The sequence below is a fragment of the Amphibalanus amphitrite genome, unplaced genomic scaffold (genome assembly GCF_019059575.1).
Source record: "Amphibalanus amphitrite isolate SeventyFive unplaced genomic scaffold, NRLGWU_Aamphi_draft 001244F_arrow, whole genome shotgun sequence".
Classification (NCBI taxonomy): domain Eukaryota; kingdom Metazoa; phylum Arthropoda; class Thecostraca; order Balanomorpha; family Balanidae; genus Amphibalanus; species Amphibalanus amphitrite.
The window spans coordinates 75,197-93,177 of NW_024882737.1; the positions used below are offsets into that span (position 1 = coordinate 75,197).

At 47.4% G+C, this 17,981-nt stretch overlaps 1 protein-coding gene across 1 annotated transcript; it reads left to right on the plus strand.

The window, feature by feature from the left end:
* The first annotated feature begins 11,299 nt into the window (after window positions 1-11,299).
* On the plus strand, window positions 11,300-16,971 carry LOC122371439. Its single transcript, XM_043347778.1, has 3 exons — window positions 11,300-12,224; window positions 16,563-16,572; window positions 16,830-16,971. The coding sequence occupies exons 1-3, from the start codon at window positions 11,300-11,302 to the stop codon at window positions 16,969-16,971; spliced, it is 1,077 nt and encodes a 358-aa protein (XP_043203713.1).
* The last annotated feature ends 1,010 nt before the right edge of the window (window positions 16,972-17,981 follow it).

Below are 17,981 nucleotides of genomic sequence, written 5' to 3' on the forward strand. Positions count from 1 at the left end.
TCAATCTTATTGCAGTGTTGGCTGGACCTTATGCGACATGTTGATGTTTGTATAGGTTGTATAGGCATTAGAGACGAGGCATAAGAAGGCTATTACTAAATTGTGTACTGTGTAGCCGTTATGGCATTGAACTTACATCGGTAGTTGACCTCTGCATACATATATGTATTTGTTTGGTTCATTATTTTCAAACTTTAAGCAGCCTATAGTTCAGCATTTAAAAGACTGTGATGATTCAGTAGTTTCTGCGCTTTAAAAGGAGCATATCAGAACGAAAAGTGGCTGGATTAGAGGTGGCTCCTCGATAAACGTTACCTGCTGACTCGAGGCGCAAAGGTCAGTTAAATGTTATAAGTCAAGGCATTCAAGTGAGCGGTTTCCATTTTAAACGCATGAGACTGTGAACATTTTCCTCTGCGGGTTTCATCGCCCCCTAAAAAAGTTGATAATCCAGTGCGTAGCGAATCATAGTGACACGATCTGGAGGGCTTGGTGAAAATCGATCGGATGTTGCGCTTCTTATGGTGCCATACCTGACCTGACCCTTTGTTTTGTTGGGTTAGGCCCTATCGGTCCAATGAGACCATTTCAGAGCCGGGAGGATGATAGGATATAGGGAGAGACATTGGTCTGGGCAGGCACCCTAGTGAGTCGCCGGGCTGACCTGACCCGATTTGCTTAAGCTGCAGAAGTTGCGGAATTGACGCTGCAGAAGGCACTGACGGCATCAGATCGATACGACTTATGTATGTCACATCGTGCACAAAAGAAAACTCTGAGGTTGTATGAGCTCTCCGCCTTGCAAGGAAAGGGTTAACCTAAACACATTCTTGATACCAACAGGTCACCGTTATACTGGACCACTCATGAAAAATCATCTTACAACTTTCACGCCACAGGTGAAATGGATTAGCCCCAATAAAGGCTCTCAACATGGTTGAGTGTAGGCCGATTAACGCACGTCTTCTCTCAGTAGGCATACCACACATGCCGTTCACCGGTGCTGGGGCCATTGTGGCCGGCGCAGATTTGCCCTCTCTCCATATTGATTGTGCTCGAGTGGCACCTCCAGCAGTCGGCCTGGTTATGAGATTATCTGCAGTGCCTGAGGCGACCCTCCTTCCACCAGCTGGGCTATGGGAGGACCCAGCGGCCCCTGTACTCGCCAGCACATATTGCTCTCCACCAAGGATCAACATACGATCGCTTAGGGAAATCTGGGGTAAACTTTATGAGTCAAATATGCTCAGAAACTGCAACTGGAATACCTATTCACGCGCTGTTTTATTATTGCCTTATTATTCATGCTAGAAATTCGACTGAATAACTTGGCTCAATAGGTACAGTTGCATGATTAGCTAACAAAGCACATCAGCAGCAGCTTTTCAACAAAGGACGTGGACTCAGACTTCAGAGTCGGGTCCTATTCCGAAGTCGACCAGACTCAGTCGCAACAAGCCAGGGTCCTTTTGCAGCTGGAGTCGGTGAAACTTTGCCAGAATTCGTCTCCGGAGTGTGCTAAGTTAACGGAACTTATGTCCAGGATTATACTGTGTCATATTTGTCGTCGTATTCAAATATTCATTTGTCCGCACAACATTATTTTCAACATGAATGAAGTGTGGATATTATTAAATAAATACAGCCTATCCTTACAGTTGTCGGTGATATGCAGTAACTAGTTAGTTGGGGTTGTTTGTTCACCGTACAGTAAGTTACAGCTTCTCCGAAAAGTATAAAGCAGTCATTGTTCCGGCACGCGCTATTCAACTGCCTATTATGTTTGCGTGTAATTAAACCAACTCTTTCGCTTCATATATAATGTTTCCCTTCATTAAGTAATAAGTAAGTTCAAAATAAAATGTCATTGAACTTTGTCTTTAAATTTGACTTTGGAAATGACCAAAAAAGTTTGTTTGGTGCTTAGAGCAGACTCTGTCAACCAGTCCATCGGTCAGTCGGCCGGTGACAGCGGGCGGGTCAGGACGCGTGCGCGCGCTGCTCCGCTGAGCCACGCAGAGTGCGGAGTCCCCGAGCGTGACCACGCACTCCTCGTTTGCTGTGCCGGTGGCTTTTTGTTGGCTCCACAGTGAACACATGAAAGTGTGAGCCTCAGACTTACGTGGAGCCTGCGACATTAGTGCCTTCGATTTTTGCCAACGCGCTGCAGACACGTGCGTCTGCCATGCCGCGCCGAGCCGCGTCGCAGTGTACAGGCGAGGACAGTGACAGTGTGACGGGTGGTCACCCGTCCGACACCAGTTGCGATCAGCGATCCGTCAGTGAGTTGGTGCGCAACTACAGCGACCCCGCCGGTGAAGGACAGAAGCGGGACCGATCAGAGTCTGGAGACGTTGCACCCGCCTGCAAGCGCGGGGCCAGAGAGCGGAACGGCGAGCCGGGCCGCAGCCCGTCGACACTCGGCGGCAACAGAGGCTTCAGAGAGCAACTGGACGTCGCCATCGACGGGCTGGAGGAACGACTGATGGCCGCATTCTCCAGAGAACTCCACGAGTTCCGCACGTCGTTATCGGCGGAGATCGAAAAGCTCAACGGTCGCGTGAAAGAGTTGGAGCGGCACGTGGAAGAGAGAGATGGCGTTATTGACCAGCTAAGCGAGGAGCTCGGCCGGTCTCGCTCGGTGGTGTCGACGCTGGAGACCCGGGTAGAGGAGGCTGAGATTAATTCAAGACTCCCCTGCATCATCCTCTCCGGCGCCGCCATGGCGGCCCGCCGCGCGCCCCGCCTGGAGCCGCCCCTGCCGAACCAGACAGCGCCTGCGGCGGTCGACCCTCGGCCGATCGCGCTGGCTGACACAGGTCGGGGTTCTCCGACCGTGACGTCAGAGTCAGCTGATCGCCCGAACAGCGGCGGACCGGGTCAGTCGGCGGGCCGCGGTGCCGGGGGGCGGGCTGCGGGGCGAGCCGGCGAGTGGGAAGAGCGAGAGGACATCAACGGTCTCGTCATCAGCACCCTGAACCAGTGTCTGCCGGGACTGGAGGTCACCGCCAGCGATATCGACCGCGCCCACCGCCTGCCTGGCCCGAACAATCGTGTGATTGTGCGCTTCGTGCGTTCGGGCGAGGGGAGCATTCGTGACCGCGTGATGGGTCGCCGTATGGAGCTACGCGGAAAGGAACTCTATGTAAACGAGTCGCTAACCAAGCTTAGAAGCCGGATCTTCAGGTCACTGCTGGCCGCCAAGCGGGAGCAGAAGATATACACAGTGTATTCCCGCGGTGGCTACGTGTTCTTCAAGGAACAGAAGCATGGCGTGGGAAAGAGAGTGGACACACTGCAGCGAGTGCGAGAGCTGGGCTTCGGCGTACTCGAACGCTAGAGACCGGCAGCTGCCGCGGACGACGGACGGCACGAGCGGTGGCGAGTCGGCGACCCTTGCCGGCTACCTCGCTACCACACCACACCAGGCAAGGAACTCCGATCCCCAACAGCTGCATGTGTCCACCCTTGAGTTACCTTTAAACGTATAGTTGTAGCTGTTACCTGTTTTGTACTGTAGGGTAGACCGGGGCAAGTCGCCCCGCCGAGGTAAAACGCCTCACCGATGTTTCTCGGAACTGGCAAGGTTCTGGGGAAACATCCTGTCTTCTATAAAACGTGCACTATATGATCATTATATGAGCAGAGTGGAAAGAAATTGTGATAACTCTTTGGGGAGATATAGCCAAAAATGTGTTTTTGGTGTGATTTTTATGTTTTGTTGTCTGATTATGCATCATGGCGTTCTTTTATGGTCCACATCAGGTTAACGACTTTTATGCATTCTGAACAACTATTGTCTAACGCTTATAATGCCGGGTTAGTTCGTGTTAAATTATGTCTTACTAGAGCGCAAGGCGTTGTGCTCTGGCCGAATTACGTGATGGGGTAAAACGCCCCGGTAGGTCGCGGGGCAAAAAGCCCCATGGGGCGTTTTACCTCATGTGTTGTTCGGACTACCCACTTTCTAATGTTCGGTAGCTGGCGAACAGTAAGTTTCTATGCCTTTATATGTATTTTTCTCAGCAGCTGGAAGACAAATGAGGTATTTTGTTAACATTTGCATTGCAATAATTTATTATTTGGCCTTATGTGGCAGGTGAAAAACCTGCTCATACAATAGTGTCATAGCTGAACACCTGATAGGATGGAATGTGCTAACTTCAGTGCCGTGCCTCTCGAGGTCTAACGGACCTCTCATAAAAGATTTAGCCAACTACCATGTGTAATCTTTAATCTAGAGTATGGGGCTACTTGCCCCAGGCCGTGGGGCGTTTTGCCCTGGGGTTGGGGCAAAATGCCCCATTTGCAGTTGCTTCACAAATCACTTCCTGGCTTGGAGTCCAATCACAAGTGAATGAATTTGAGGGATGGAATTTAAAGTAAAATGTCCAAAGAACGCATTGAGCACAAATTTGGCCTTCCAGGTGATGTGGGACAAAAGTTATGTAGCAAAATAAATTATCTGGGGCGTCTTGCCCCATGCTACCCTACCTGTAAAGTTTTAGCGTGTTTTCATGATGGGCGTAAGTTTGCATTAATCATTGCTATAACTGTAATGTGTAAGTGTTTAGTTCCCGCTTGGACTGATGTTAACATATTCTGATTCCGAGTTTGTGTTCAGCCTTGCGAGGAACGAAGAGGAGGTAGTTTGTGGGAATTGTCGCAGGCTCCATGTTTCTTTTTTTTTAACCTTTGTTGATGGTTAGGTTTTGCTTAGTTTGTTTGGTTTGTCTTTGTTTTTGGTGTCTCATGTCTAATCACGATCCATTTTACATTTGTCATACTTTAACAGTTCTTTCTACATTGATGCGCTCATTCTATTGTGTAAAGTATGTTTGGTTCCGCTCTGTCCCTTGCATTTCATTTGTCCTCAGGATAGTTGTGGTGGGCTGCACTTTCGCCGGGCTGCTGGTAGTGTCGGCGGCGTGGCCGGTGGCGGCATCTGCTTCGGCTTCTGGGCGGTGCGCGGCGGCGGCGGAGAAACACCAGCTAGTAACTCCTTGTCGAACTGCGCAGTCACCGGTGCTGCCTGCGGCCGGCGAAGCTCGCTGCATTTCGATCCTCCCGCATCCTTTTGAGACTTTGGTAAGCAGTAGAACAGTTTATAAATTAACCCTAGATGTTACTGAATTTGTCTCTACATGCAGTGGCAGCGCTACTGGTACTCTAGTTAACAAATCCACCGCAAGCGACACGGACACAGCAGTTAAAACATCCCCTATTTCTTTCTCTTTCTTTCTTCTCTCTTTCTTTCAGTTAGTAAGTAAAGATAGCTAAAATTAATATAATTTCATGTAATGCGCGAGGCCTAGGCGCTCAACATAAACGTAGAGATGTGATGCATTACATAAGAAGTAAAAACAGTGACATTGTGTTACTTCAAGATACACACTTAACAACCGAAAAAGTAAGTGCATTTAACAGTTTATGGAAGGGAAAAGCATATCATTCCTTTTATAAATATAACAGTAGAGGAACTTCAATACTCATCAATAAAAGAATTCAACATGATGTAATGAATACATTTACCAACAGTGAAGGAAATTATGTCTTTCTAGAATGTAAAATCGGAACAGAAACATTTCTTATAGGCAGTGTATACGGGCCGAATCGCGATAGTCCAAGCTTTTATGAACGTATAGGTGATATCCTAGACAGTGTGGACTGTGACCACACAATCATTGGTGGAGACTTCAATTTCGTTCTGAATGTTGACATCGATTGCTACGGCTATGTCCAGGAAAATAACGTTAACGCTAGAAGAGAATTCCTCTCAGCTTGTGAGAAACATAATCTTGTTGACATTTGGAGAATTCATAACCCCGGAGATAAACAATATACCTGGCACACACCAGCCTACGACAAAGGTGCCAGGCTAGACATGTTCTTTGTTAGTCAACATTTAGTTAGTTTATGTCATGACGTGAAAATTTTTCCGGGCTATCGCACAGATCATAGTCAAGTTTCAGTCTGGTTGGTCCTAGGTGAATCACGAGGACCGGGACTGTGGAAGTTCAACGAGTCCCTACTGGATGATGAAGACTATGTTAAGACGGTAGAAGAATGCATTAAGAATACTATACAGCAATATGCCGTCCCATTATACACACAGACATTTATTTCAGATGGGATGAACTATAAGGATATACAGTTCAAGGTCGATGATAATTTATTCTATGAAACCCTACTGTTAATGATCCGGGGCGAAACCGTCAAATATTCTAAAAGAAAGACGAGACGAATCAGAGAAAAAGAGAAAGAGTTATCTGACAAGATTACAGACGCAGCTGCTAGGTTAACAATAGCAAGATCGGAAGAGAATTATATTCGCTTGAAAACACTTAAGGAGGAGCTTGAGGAAATGAGAAAACCCACTATTAATGGCCTGATCGTCCGATCAAAAACAAAGTGGCACGAAGAGGGCGAAAAATCGACAAAGTATTTTCTTGGACTTGAAAAGAGAAATGCCATGAAAAAAACTGTAACATCTCTTGCAATTCAGGGCAAAAAAGTATCAAAGACATCCGCAATACTAAACGAATTTACTCGAGACATGTCGAAGAAATATAATAAACCGCACATATTGCTGCCATCAATGACCAGCTACCTCACAATGACTTCGTCAAATTCACTAAGTGCACATGAAAACGCACTGCTAGATAAACCCATAACGTTTGATGAACTGACAGACGCTTTGCGCAAAATGAAGAAAGGAAAGTCACCCGGCTCGAACGGATATACAGCGTGTTTCTTCAGAAAATTTTGGGACAAATTGGGACCGTTTTTGTATAGAACTCTAATTTTCTCTTACGAGCAAGGTAAGATGCCTTCGACTCATCGAGAGGGTATCATCACTATGATCCCCAAAGCTGGAAAATCGCCCAATAGTTTAAAAGGATGGCGGCCGATAACATTATTAAATGTAGATTTCAAGATCATATCAACAGCTATTGCAGTCAGATTCCAAAAAGTAATAGATAAATTGATCGATCCCTGCCAGACGGCATATATCAGAGGCCGTTTTATTGGAGAAAATACACGTTTAGTATTTGACGTCATTAGTAAGCTGTTGGAAAACGAAAGTCCAGGATTAATTATGTCTGTCGATTTTGAGGCGGCATTCGATTCTATATCTTGGCAATTCATAGACAGAGTCTTAGAAAAGTATAACTTTGGTCCGGTTTTCAGAGAGACTGTTAATCTCTTATATCTCAATAGCGAAAACTTCTCACGAATTTTACTAAACGGCTACTTAGGGGATAAGATAACGCTTAATTCCGGAATTCGACAGGGAGACCCAAGCTCCGGTTATTTATTTAATTTGGCGGTCAATATATTGGCAATAAAAATTAAGGAATCCAAACAGTTGAGGGGCATCACGCTAACAAATCATGTCGAAATACGAATTTCGCAGTACGCCGACGACACCGTATTATTTCTCGAGGACGCAAGGTGTGTGAAAGAAGCCTTGAATGAATTAAAAATCTTCTCCGAAGCATCTGGGTTATAGGTACATTAACATAGACAAAACAACGTGTCTCCCAATAGGGCCGTTTCAAGAGAATATGGAAGACATCCATGGTGTTAAATGCGTCAGTGATATGAAAATATTGGGTATTGTTTTTAATAACCAAAGTACCAATATAACTAGTGTCAACTTGGAGCCAAAGCTATTGCAATTGCAAAAAGAAATGGCACAGTGGCGTAGAAGAAACTTAACTATTCTCGGAAGGATCACGGTAGTGAAGTCTTTATTCATAGCAAAATTTGTGCATTTATTCACAGCCCTGCCTAACCCAACACAGATTAACTTGAAACGTCTCAATAATTTATTGTACTCATTCGTATGGGCAGGTAAGAACGACCGTATCAAGCGTGCCAAATTATCCCAAAGCTATAAAGACGGAGGTTTAAAGATGGTTGACATCCAAGCGTTCATAATGAGCATGAAACTCACATGGCTCAAAAGATTAGTAAGTAGTCGGGCTCCATGGGTTAACATCTTTGCTTTAGAGGTAACAAACATACAAGATATTTTTTTCATATGGAAGTAAATATCTGAACAAAATAAGTAGTAAAGCGAGCAACCCGTTCTGGAGAGATGTATTGGGCGCATTTGCATATTTCACTAGCATATACCGACTAGATACGCCAGAAATAATGTCTGAAAACATATGGTTTTCAGACTATACCAAATTTACATGCTCCATCATAAAAAGTTGGCAAACAAAAGGTTTACGATTTCTGGGCGACTTGATTGACGAAAATACGGGGCGGTTGCACACAAAAGAGAGCTTACAGAGAGCGTATCACATAAAGATGACCATTCTCTGTTATACCAGCTTGATTCGAAGTTTACCCAGCTCCATGAAGTCAGAAGTAATGGACAAAATATGTCAACCGACGATTCCATTCAGAATGAATTTGGTAATGAACGAGGCTAATTTCTCTCGTTTAGCCTACACTAAATTAGTACAACATAGAAAGATAGAGCTAAGAGAATCTGACGAAAGACAAAAACAGAAATGGATAAGAGATGTTGGATGCTATGACGAACATAGCTGCCTTGAGGTTAATAACGCCACAAAGTCAACACACATAAGGATTTTCCATTATAAGCTCGTTAATCGTATCCTCGCTACAAATAAATATTTAAATATAATAAAAATAAAAGCTAGTGAAAGTTGTACTTTTTGTAACATGGAGCCGGAAACACTAGCTCATCTGTTCTGGTACTGTCCGATAACAAAGCAGTTTATCAACGCGGTGAAATCGGACATATTGGACAAATACAACATCAACTTAAGCTTAGATCCTAAACTGTGGTTTTTTCCCAAAGACATAAGCGCAAGAGAAACATGCATAATAACATTAGCAAAGCTAGTCATTTATTCAGCACGTATGAAAGAGATCTCACCAAATATTATTCACTTACACAACAAAATAAAACAAGAACTTGAAGTAGAAAGCAAAGCAGCTGAACATACCGGCAAGCAAGACTACTTCAAAAAGAAGTGGGGGTCACTCATAAATATGGGTGACCGACAAAGAAACCAAAACTCAACAAACTAGGAAAATCATCGGTGACTAATAATCAAAAGTCAGCACACTACACATATCGCAGAAACACAAAATAAAATTGGAATACCTACTACAGCCATGTGCAGCGAGCTTCGTCGGTTTGTTGGGCGGGGCAGGGCATGCAGTCCCGATATTTGATTAAACAGGTGACCGCATGAAGGTCCCGTGTACGCTGCCGCCGCCGCGCCCGTCGTCTGGTCGGCCGGGCAGCTGCCGCCGCCGGCGGCGCCGCCATCGCCGCCACGCACTACGGACGATTGTGTCAGTGTTTCTGCTAACTATGTTGTTTAGATCTTCATCTCTGGGTTTATGATTTGTCATATCCATGCTTTTGTCACTGTTTCGTTGTGGTTAAAGAGTATGTGGTCAGTCAGAGAGCGCGTGCGAGAGAGACCGGTGCGTAGAAGGAATCGGTCCGGTGTCCAGTCCGGTATGGGGCCACATGAGGTCAGCTCGTAGGCAAATGCTATTTTGTTATGGATGTTATATTATGTTGGCTAGTTTGGTGCGGAGTGAGCGGAAGACAGGGGCCAGGAGCTTTTTGAGGGCGCTGGAACGTCGTGCGTTTGTGACATGAGATCATGTAAAATGTGGTTTGTCGTAATAAATGATGATGTATGAGAAAAAAAAAACCAGTCCATCGGCATTTGGCGTGCATTTGATAAAAACATATTTCACAAATAGCCCGTTCTGAAAAAGCAGGATTGGGACACTTTTCTTGCAGATCTGTTGCAGAGTTTGCCAACTATCCAGTCACTGGCGGTCCCAGGGGGGGGGGGGCACGGGGGCCATGGCCCCCGTGCTGAAAGGTGCACCCCTTTGGTGCTGAAAGGTGGGGCCATACTATCTTTTGGCCCCACCTTTCAGATCGAACAAAAGTCCTAGAAAAGCTTTTCGTATGTTTCATTTTCTTTCTTGCGCCATCAAAGGACATAAATTTCACTCATGAGTGGGCTCAGTTTCGCATTCTGTCAATTTGGTGGTCAGCGTCGCTGGCACCGGTTGACGAGTATGGCCGGATCTTATATGGAATATCAGCGTGGTTTACTTGAGGCTCTCGTAGGCCCAGCAATGGCTGGCATGAGACCCTCTTCGGCAGTGGTGGGTGGGCCCTGCTAAAGGAGATTGGCTCTAAGACACTAGAGTAAGACCTCATGGGTTGGTGCTGTGCACCTCAGAAGCCCGGTGGTGACGCCGTATGCCGGCTTGGTTTCTTAAAGGGACTATCCCACCTTCTAAAATGTTGTTAAAACCAGTTAAATTGTGCCCGACTTTATAGATTGGATGACCAGGAACACGGTTCTGGCATTTATTTTTCATTTAACATCTTAGGCTTCCCATATTCCAATCACAAACTTTCAAATATGTGACGTCACAGCCCAAAATTACCTCCTTCCCCAGGCCACATTACTGTCATAAAGCTGATTCGTTTTACTCTGTAGGCACCACAACAAAGTTCAGACCAAGTTTTAAGCGATTTTTCAACGAACAAACCCATTTAAATCAGAATGACTAAACGAGGTGACGTCACACTAACGGTCGCTCCATGTTGAAGATAGGGCCTTGTACAAGGCCCATTTTCAAATGAAGGGAACGAATTTCTTCAACACCAAGAGGCCGCGGGGGTTGCAACCTAGATAGATAGTGGTTTCTGAACCTCGCCGCAAACTTGGCTATCTCAACTCAAACCCCATGTTAAAGGTGGGATAGTCCCTTTAAGGATTAGCGTGGGAACTCCGGGGCCTGCATAGAGTTTGCATGAGTTAGTATGTAATCTCAGAGGCATGTGTGTAATGTGTACACAGTGGCGGTCGGGGGGGGGGGCATCAGGGCCATGCCCCCCCAAAGGTCAATAAAGGGGGCCATCATATCATTTGCCCCCCCCCCTCAAACAACCAATGGGCCCCCATATAGGTGTATGGGGCCCTGGCAATTATTCGATCGTCACGAGGCTCAAAAAACCCACGCCCAGCTATTAATATAGCTCCCACACCGGTCTTTGAGCGCCCTACACTGACCTCTGAGGGAACTTCAGTGGCGGTCAAGTGCCCACGTTGACCGCTAAGAGCCTACATCAACCTCTGAGACCCCACATCTGGCCTATGAGGGCCCATAACCGGCCTCAGGGGTCCCAACCGGCGTCTGAGGGTCTCACACCGGTCTCTGGTGGCCTTATTTCTGTCTGTGGTGTCCCAAGACGAACCTTAAGGTGCCAATGAGGGCCCTTCTGACAGATGGATCGTACACCAAACTGAAGAAAGACCCAACCCCGGCCTGCGAACGCAAACTAACAAAGCTCCTTAAGAAGAACAAGGACAAGGAACAACTCACGGACGCCCAGTACAGAAAGCTGAGCCAACATCACAGCAAACTTCCACACATGTACGGGCTGCCAAAGGTACACAAGACCAATGTACCGCTAAGACCAATAGTAAGCTGCCGTGGCTCAGCCTGCCATCCTCTGAGCCAGTTCCTCGTCAAGATCATCAACCCACTGAGTGGCAAAACACCTACATATGTCAAGAACTCAGCCCACTTCGTCTCACTGGTTCAGGCCATGCGACCTTCGCCGAACATGCAAATGGTAAGCTTCGATGTGGTGAGTCTGTTCACCAATGTGCCCACTACCGAAGCTCTGAGCATAGTGAGGACAAGACTGGAGAGCGACGATACACTGCCCGAAAGAACGACAATCCCGACTGATGACATCATGGAACTCCTGACATTCTGTGTCACCACCACCGCCTTCCAACTGGGCGATGACTACTACCAACAAACTGAAGGAATGGCCATGGGTTCACCCCTGTCACCGGTGATCGCCAACATCTACATGGAACACTTCGAGGAACTGGCCTTACAAACAGCACCACTGAAACCATCCCTGTGGCTGCGATATGTCGACGACACATTCGTCCTGTGGGACCATCGCGAGGACATAACACCGTTCCTAGACCACCTCAACAGCCTCCGACCCTCCATCCAATTCACAATGGAAACAGAAGTCGACAACAAACTACCATTCCTTGACGTCCAAGTGGAGAAATCTGAGGAAGCATTCAGAACATCGGTCTACCGCAAACCAACAGCGACCGACCGCTACCTCAACTTCAAGTCACACCACCCAGACACAGTCAAGAAAGGTATCGTAAGATGCCTGCAGACCCGAGCCACCAACATCTGTGGAGACGAAGCAGCCAGAAAGATGGAAATGTCACGCCTTACCAGCACCTTCAGGAGAAACGGATACCCAACGAGCTTCATGAAACACAAACCCAAGGAAGCATCCCAACAACAACCAAGGGATAAGCCAATCGCGACAGTATCCCTCCCATACAACAGAGGACTGTCAGAGAAGCTAAGGCGAATCTGCGGAGCATACAACATCAGGACGGTGTTCAGAAGTACCACCACCCTCCGCAGGTCACTCACAAAGGTCAGACCGCCAACCACCAAGGAGCAAACAAAGAACTGCATATACGACATCCCGTGCAGCTGCGGCAGGTCATACAAGGGCGAGACTGGCCGCCCACTGGCGGTCAGGCTCGAAGAACACAGGAAGGCCACCATCCGAGGCGAAACACTGAAATCCGGTGTGGCGGAGCATGCATGGTCTGAAGGAGATCACAGACCTGCTTGGGATGATACCACCATCATCGACAAGGAGCCACACTGGAAAATCAGAAAAATCAAGGAAGCCGCACACATGGCGCTGGCTAGCAACCCCATCAGCAAGCCAAGCGTTGACATCAGCCCAATATGGCTCCCACTACTAAGGAAATCACAAAAACATCTGGGGGATAAATGACACCAAGTTTCCAGCTCCATAACGATGTCTGCCTCGATAGTGGAGTGGTTAGAACCGTGGACTATCACCGGGGAAACCCGAGTTCGATTCCCGCTGACTACAGGAGCTTTCGAACGGTATGACGCGTACGGCGCAACGCCACCAACATCCAGGTCCTTCTAAGGGCCAAAGAACACCTGACGACGGCCGGAGAAGTAACTGGCCGAAACGTTGTGAAACTAACATCTCAACTCAAGACGGGGACGAAAGTCCGACAACTAACATCAGTGGTGCCAATGAGGGCCCCGCACTGGCTGCTGAAGACCCGATGCCGGCCTCTAAGGGCCTGCATTGGCATTTGAGGAGGGCCCATCTTGGCCTTTGAGGGCCCTCTGCTGGCCTCTGGGGTCCAACGACGGCTCATGCCGGTCTTTTAGGGCCCCACGCTGACCTCTGAGGGCCCATGTTGGCCTGTAATAACCCACATTAGCCTCTGAGAGCCCAACTCGGTCACTGATTGTCTCAAACTACTGGCCTTTGTAGTTTGCAGGCCCTGTACTGGTCTCTGAGGGCCCTAAACTGGCCTCTACGTGAAAACATACATGGGTGGGTTTCTGAAGATCAGAGGGCTCACGCAGTCTCCGGCACAGCCTTACGTTGGTCCTGATCGAGATTACTTTGCGTCCTGATGGTCCCGCGCAGATTCCCTCATATTTCGACGTCGGGACCCCATGAGCCGGTGTGGGTCCTGGGGCTGGCAGAGACTGATGAAGTCCTTAGGGCTCAGGGCCAGTCTTTTTAGCAGTAAGACTAGGCAGGTTGAGTGAGCCCTAATAGAGCCGCTGCGAAGCCCCGCAGGAGTCGCGCGCGGCCCTCAGATGCCAATTTTGAAAGCTCGGAACCTGTGGGGGGTCTCCAGAGGTCGGTGTACCTACTCTCTCCCGCCGCCACACAACTAGGTATGTTACCTATATGGGTAAATGTCATAGTCTGAAAATGCTCTCTGGGTTTCACATGCTTGTTCAAAGCAAGAGGTAGGTATCTGTACTTTTCCGAATTGTTTTATAGTGGTAAGGTCATGAATCCGCGTGCCTGACCTTCCAGTATACCTATGCTACACCGATCCGTCGTCATGGTGCAGTGGGCCGACCGGTGGAAACACAGTGGGACGGGAAATGGAACTGGTGAGTTTGCCTTAAATTGAGCTTAAAAATTTCACGCAAGAATCAGATGGATGAAGCATAAGTAATGCCAACTGCGCGGCACCTCGTGGACGTAAAAAAACTAGCCGATCACCCACCCCCCTCCCGGTGACGGATAAATGTTATGTTCCGCGAGTGGCCACTTTGTCCTTTTCCTGACCGCACTGGCTGGACAGTGGACACGCTGCCATGCCATTCACAAATACATATCTGCCAGTAAGGCTTTATTGACAAATGATTAACGGAAAGGGGTACCGGAACAATATACGGCACTGCACACCTGCCGCTGTTGCCGTGGGAGGGATAGATCAGAGAGAAGGAGAAAGAGAGGGAGAGAGAGAGAGAGAGAGAGAGAGAGAGAGAGGGAGAGAGAGAGAGAGAGAGAGAGAGAGAGAGAGAGAGAGAGAGAGAGAGAGAGAGAGAGAGAGAGAGAGAGAGAGAGAGAGAGAGAGAGAGAGAGAGAGAGAGGTTGGCAAAACGAGCGTCAAGGAAAGCAGCGAGAGAGGCTTAAGGATTCCTGAAATCTCCTGGGAATGCTGTAACACAACTGCGCTTCTCATCGATGGCACTCTTCACATCCCCTCTTCAGAACTCATCAATCGGTCAGAACATGATTTAACCGTCCATTTTTTTGTCGAATTCCGTGGGGACCCGAGGTCGATTTATGCGGCGGCACTCGGAGAACCCCGCGGAGACGGTCGCTGCCAGTTCCGACCGGCCCGGCTGCCCGTCCAATTACAGCCTCGTTTGGCGAAGACAAACACGAGTCCAAACATTGGAAGCGCGCCAATACTGTTTCGGCAACTCCGAGATGCCAGCTGATCTACATATTGTGCAGAACTTTATTACTGACAATGTGACCTGTTATTTGGTGAGGTTGAAAGAAATTTGCCGAATTAGTGGATCACTAGTGAGAATTGATTTGAAAATTGTCGGGAAGTGTCTGGTCAATACCAATGTAACTATAGTCATAATTGGCCGCGCCCCAGTGGCGGTCTCAGCCAACTTCGCCATAGTGGGGAGGGGGGGGGGGGGCATATGTTACCACCCACCTCTAACTCAAAAACTAAGAGGGCTAGAAAGACACGGTAAAAAGCAGTCGATAGCGCTCAATGCGTACGTTCGCAAGCATTTCAGTCATTTTTCATCTTAGAGCAATATTGGGGTCACCAGAGGTTATCAAAGGTCAAAATTTGCCAAATTTCAATATATTTTTCAGAAAACATGCCGTTATCCCAGGAACTATGATAGCCAAAAAACGCATGGAAAAGCAATTGATAGCTTTTGAACTCTTCTTATGATAAGGTCATCATCAAAATTGACCTCAGGTCAATGGTTTAGCCTCCAGAGGGCAAAAGCTCCAAAACAGCTGTTTTTACGAAAAGTGTTTTGCGACAATAACTTTTGACTAAACAAAAGCCACGACATTTCTATTGCCAGAATCGTGTTCCTCTCGCCGAGACGCATCGAATGAACTATAATTTGACCTTGAAAGGTCAACTGGAAAATTTTACCTCAGGCCAAGGTCATGACCTGACCGGAAAAGATCATGTTGCATATCAGTCGATGCGTCTCAACAAAACAAACACAATGAGGCCATCCCCAGCGTTCTATCTCTTTCCGATCGAGAGTTATTGGCAAAAGCTGTTTGTAGCCTCAAATGACCTCGGATGACCTTTCTAGAGGCTATCAGCAAAAAGACACCTTGTTCGTCACGGGTGGTCCAAATCATCGCGATTCTGAAATATTTCGGCTGTTCCTATGCGTACACACGGATCTAGAGGCATTTTCATTTTTCTCCATTGACTTATAATGGTAAGGTCACGCCACTGGCCTGACCTTAGGTCACGGATATAAAAAAAAATCCGAGATATACAAGTTATAGGCGTCCATAACATCATGCAATCCACCAAGTTTGAAACCTCTCTGACAAACACTGCAGGCTGGAAATGATTGCAAACTTTTTAGGCTTGGTCAGTTAACTTGACCTGGTGACCTGACCTGACATGACCTAGGGTCAAAAATTTCACACATTGTCCAAAATTGATGTATAGAAAGCTACTCCAAGCGGCGCGGTTTTTATTCACACGTAAAAAAACGCGACAGGGTGGTAACATATGCCCCCCCCCCCCCAACTGGGGCGAAGGTTAAAAAGTAGGATCCCGATTGCAGTCAGCAAACCCAGTTTAAAGCTGGTCAAAGCCAGATTTAGAGGCACCTACATGCGAAATGGTCCAAGATTTACCAACCTGAATCAATAGTTAGTGCAATATATGAAGAGAGGATTACGAAAAGGAAAGTCATAGGCTGTTAAAGACTTACTTGTCATTTATTTTTGAGTTCTCTAGTTCCTCTTAAGGTTTACTTAGACCATTTCATGGCCGCATATCGGATGAGAACGAAAAGACAAGACGTAGTTATTCAGTGAACCGACCCGCCGGCTGGTGCATGGCTGCGGCTGAGTCCCGTGATGCCCGTGTCCCGTGGGGCAGGCATATCCCGGTGGGACACTGGGACACTCACTGGGACAGCCCATCCAGCCGCGCAAACAGCCACTTCCTGCGCAATGTGCCTGTCAGTATCAGAGTTTTGCCAGAATATGGCGACAATGCAATGTTAAGCAACAACTTGCTCTCTTCTAGTTTCTGAATCAGCGTTCTCTCTTGCTCGCTCTCGTGGTTCGGATTATGACCATTTAAAATCGGGCCGCGTCAAGAACAAACAGCTAATTCTGCACGCGGTTCACGCGTCTGTTCCAGATTGTCCAGACCACGCTGCCGGCTGTGTAGGCAGCTCTGCAGATCGGGGAAGGCAGGCGGCGAGCTGGCGCAGCTCTGCTCCGAGCAGCAGGTGCAGCTGCGGGGCAGCCCGGCGGCTTTAGCCCGTTTCGCTGGCGTCTGACTGGAGATGTCTTAACTTCTGGTCAGGTGCGGGGTCGGAGTCGGCTGAAACTGAGTGGCAGCATTAGCGACGGATGATGGCCCTGCTCTGATGAATTTGTGGTGTACAGTGGGATGGGACTGGACTGAAAGGGAAGGTATAGCAGATAGCTTTGAAAGGTTCATCCTCTTCCAGTGATTTTCCCGCTTGACGAATGATTTCCACTTCAGAAATCATTGAGTGGAAACCAATAAACCCCAAGCTGTGTCTCCGCTGCATGATAACGTATTCCATGACCATAAAATCGGCAGGGTATCCTCTGTTTTACGAGACAACCAATAACCTTAACCGCCAACAACCGATAGATTCTCTCGGTAAATCATGACATGGAAATCGGCAACCACTGGTGCATCTTTTATTCCTCTCGGCAGCATTTTTCACGCTCCAAACGTTGCCTGTTGCTCGGGATCCGACATTTTCCCTACTGTGCATCCAGATAAGCCACTACTAGTAAGCCGCCAATAACTATTGTAGCGACTTAGCGCAGTGATGCTCTACAGTAAATGTGTGAATGAATACCCACACAACAGCACAACCATGTGTGACCTGCGTCTTCAGCGTCCGCAGACTGGTGTCGATGTCAGTGTTATAATAGCTGTTTTCACGACGGCCATCTGGTACACATCTGGTGCACATTTGGTGCATATTAGGTGCAGATTTGGTCAGATTAGGTTCAGTGTGTCTCTTAGTAGCTATCAGCTAGTGCTGCACTTATTGCTTATATCCCTGCTTTGTCATATTATCAGAGAGTATCATCGATTAAAACAATGAAATAAATTCATAAAATAAAGATATCTATTTGCTGTAAAAGACAGTAGGTGCAGATTTGGTCAAATTAGGTGCACTCGCCGGAAAGCCCGTCGCGAAAACGGCGTTAATGGTATCATTGTCGGTATCAGTGGGTTTTGTTAGTGTCTGTATGGCTTTTCATTCAGTGGTTATGTTAGTGCCCGCGCGGATGTCAATGTCGG

Excerpts from the sequence above, each read along its gene's own strand:
- LOC122371439 (XM_043347778.1), top strand. The coding sequence starts at position 11,300 with ATGAGGGCCCTTCTGACAGATGGATCGTACACCAAACTGAAGAAAGAC.